Source organism: Zea mays, chromosome 3 (assembly GCF_902167145.1).
Source record: "Zea mays cultivar B73 chromosome 3, Zm-B73-REFERENCE-NAM-5.0, whole genome shotgun sequence".
In the NCBI taxonomy this organism is placed as follows: domain Eukaryota; kingdom Viridiplantae; phylum Streptophyta; class Magnoliopsida; order Poales; family Poaceae; genus Zea; species Zea mays.
Window position 1 is genome coordinate 209,194,434 of NC_050098.1, and position 2,803 is coordinate 209,197,236.

General features: G+C 60.5%; 1 protein-coding gene across 1 annotated transcript; it reads left to right on the top strand.

Moving 5' to 3' along the window:
- The first annotated feature begins 265 nt into the window (after positions 1 to 265).
- LOC100383200 (uncharacterized) lies at positions 266 to 1,961 on the top strand. Its single transcript, NM_001175862.1, has one exon. The coding sequence runs from the start codon at positions 315 to 317 to the stop codon at positions 1,827 to 1,829; it is 1,515 nt and encodes a 504-aa protein (NP_001169333.1). The 5' UTR covers positions 266 to 314; the 3' UTR covers positions 1,830 to 1,961.
- The last annotated feature ends 842 nt before the right edge of the window (positions 1,962 to 2,803 follow it).

Sequence of the window (2,803 nt, forward strand, 5' to 3'; positions counted from 1 at the left end):
AGAAAGTATTTAAACACCTTTAATTCTCTTCCGGATTGGTGTAACCGAAGCCCTTAGGGCCTGTTCGGTTACATCAGAACGAGACTAGGAACTATTCTAGATGATCAATTACTTTATAGATTAAACTATCATTCCAAGTGGAATTGTTCCGGATGTTGAATCCGAGATAACCTAACAGACCCTTAAACGACTCGTAGCTCTGCCGGTTTCTGTAACAAACGCAGGAGTCGTGGGAGACACTTTGCATTGTGTCGGGTGTGCGACACCGACACGCGCCCGGCAGGCACCGAGCCGCTGTGTAACGACGAGCGAGAATGGTGGCCACGAAGCCGCGGGTCGCCGTAGTCGGCGCAGGCGTGGCCGGGCTCACAGCGGCGCACCGGCTCTGCGCCGCAGGCGGCGAGAGGTTCGAGGTGACGGTCGTAGAGGCCGGCGCCCGCGCGGGCGGGCGGGTGCTCACGTCCGAGTTCGCCGGCCACCGCGTCGAGATGGGCGCCACGTGGGTGCAGGGGGTCGATGGGAGCCCCGTGTACGCGCTCGCGCGCGACGCCGGCGCGCTCGCCTGCGGCAAGGACCTTCCCCCGTACGAGCGCATGGACGGGTTCCCCGGCCGCGTGCTCACGGTCGCCGAGGGCGGCGAGGAGGTCGACGCCGACCGGGTGGCCAGTCCGATCGAGGAGCTGTACAGGGGCATGATGGAGGCCGCGCGCGCCGGCGAGGCCGGCGGCGGAGGTGGCGTCGAGGAGTACCTGAGTCGCGGCCTCCGAGCGTTCCAGGCGGCGCGACCGGGCGGCGGCAAGGAGCTGGAGGAGGTCGAGGACGCGCTGCTCGCCATGCACATCAACCGGGAGAGGGCGGACACCTCCGCCGACGACCTCGGCGACCTCGACCTCGCCACCGAGGGCGAGTACCGCGACTTCCCCGGCGAGCACGTCACGATCCCTGCCGGGTACTCCCGCGTCGTGGACCACCTCGTCGCGGCGCTCCCGCCGGATACCGTTCGCCTCGGCCTCCGCCTCCGCCGCCTCGACTGGAGCGAGACCCCCCTGCGACTTCACTTCGACGATGGCGCGACGGCGATCTCCGCCGACCACGTCATCCTCACGGTGTCGCTGGGCGTCCTCAAGGCGAGCCTTGGTAAGGACGCCCACGCCGCGGGCGGCATCGCCTTCGACCCACCGCTCCCGCAGTTCAAGCGCGAGGCCGTCGCGAGGCTCGGCTTCGGCGTCGTGAACAAGATGTTCATGGAGCTGGAGGCCGTGCCAGCGGCGAGACCGGAAGGCGACCGAGGTGGCGGCGGCGAGCACCCGCTAGCCGCGTCTGCGCCACCGGAGTTCCCGTTCCTACACATGGCTTTCCGGGGGCACGTGTCGGAGATCCCGTGGTGGATGCGTGGCACCGAGTCGATCTGCCCCGTCCACGCGGGCTCCAGCGTGGCGCTGGCGTGGTTCGCCGGGCGGGAGGCCGAGCACCTCGAGTCTCTCCCCGACGACGAGGTCATCCGCGGGGTACACTCCACGCTGGACTCCTTCCTCCCGGCCCCGTCACGGTGGAGGGTGAAGCGGATCAAGAGGAGCGGGTGGGCCACGGACCAGCTCTTCCTGGGATCCTACACCTACGTGCCCGTCGGGTCCAGCGGCGAGGACCTCGACCGGATGGCCGAGCCGCTGCCACGCCGGTTGGACGCCGACGTCGACGTTGCCCGCGCGCCGCCGCCCCGCGTTCTGTTCGCCGGCGAGGCGACGCACCGGACGCACTACTCGACGACGCACGCCGCGTACCTGAGCGGTGTGAGGGAGGCCGAGCGGTTGCTGCAGCACTACGCTTAGGTTGCAGACTTGCAGTTGCAGGTGCGTTCGTAATTGCACCGACGAGTCGAGGTGACGCGTCAGCGTCATATCCTAGGGGATTTTGCCCTGTGTTCTTGCTGTGTGCTAGACTGCTAAGGTATATGGATTTGGATTTTGTGCTATTCTATTCTGGAAGTACATGAACCGACCAAAACATGTCTCTGATTGTGCCTTCCTATCGATGGTTCATGATGACGAAATACATATGTATACCAACTAAAATAAATGTTTATGTTACTATACAAATGAGAGATGAAAACTAAAAAAGAACACGAGAAAAATAGAGCAGGCCTAATTAGCCCTATGTCTCTACCGTTCATCGGATCAAATAAATTCTTAAGCTAGATAGTTTTGAGCACCAAAATAGGTAGGACAGACAGTCTGACTCTGAGACCGACGGTCCGCGCGCGTAAAGAATCAATTAATATTCCGAGTTTCTTGCTACGGTTGTTAGCTAAATTCGCGGAATTAACTCGAGAGTTTGGTTTGTAACGGGTTCAGACCTCTCTCTTTATATAGATGAAGGGCGAACCCCCACAATCGATCAAATCAAATCTATTTATCAGTTTTACCTTTTCGTTCTTCCAATTCCTAGGAGTAGGAGTAATTTAGCCTTAGGATAAGATATAGTTTAGTCTTCCACAACAATCTCTACTTAAATCTATGCCGATTAGAGGAGCACCGGGCGGTCTGTCGACCCAGAGCAACCCCTTGGAACTCTCCTCCTCGACGGGATCTCTCCTGGGACGAGTTCTAGGGTTCTTCGCGGAGAAAAAGACTCTCTACGCTATCGCGAACCTTCCGGAAGTGTACAGAGAAGGAGCCGCTCCTGCGTCAGGTCGCGGACCGTCCGGACCTGTGTCGTGGACCGTCCGTGCCTCCACAGAGAGTCCCGCCAGGCGATCCGTTCCCGTGTTTGGCACCCAGATAGCTGCCAACAGATAGAAAAAAGA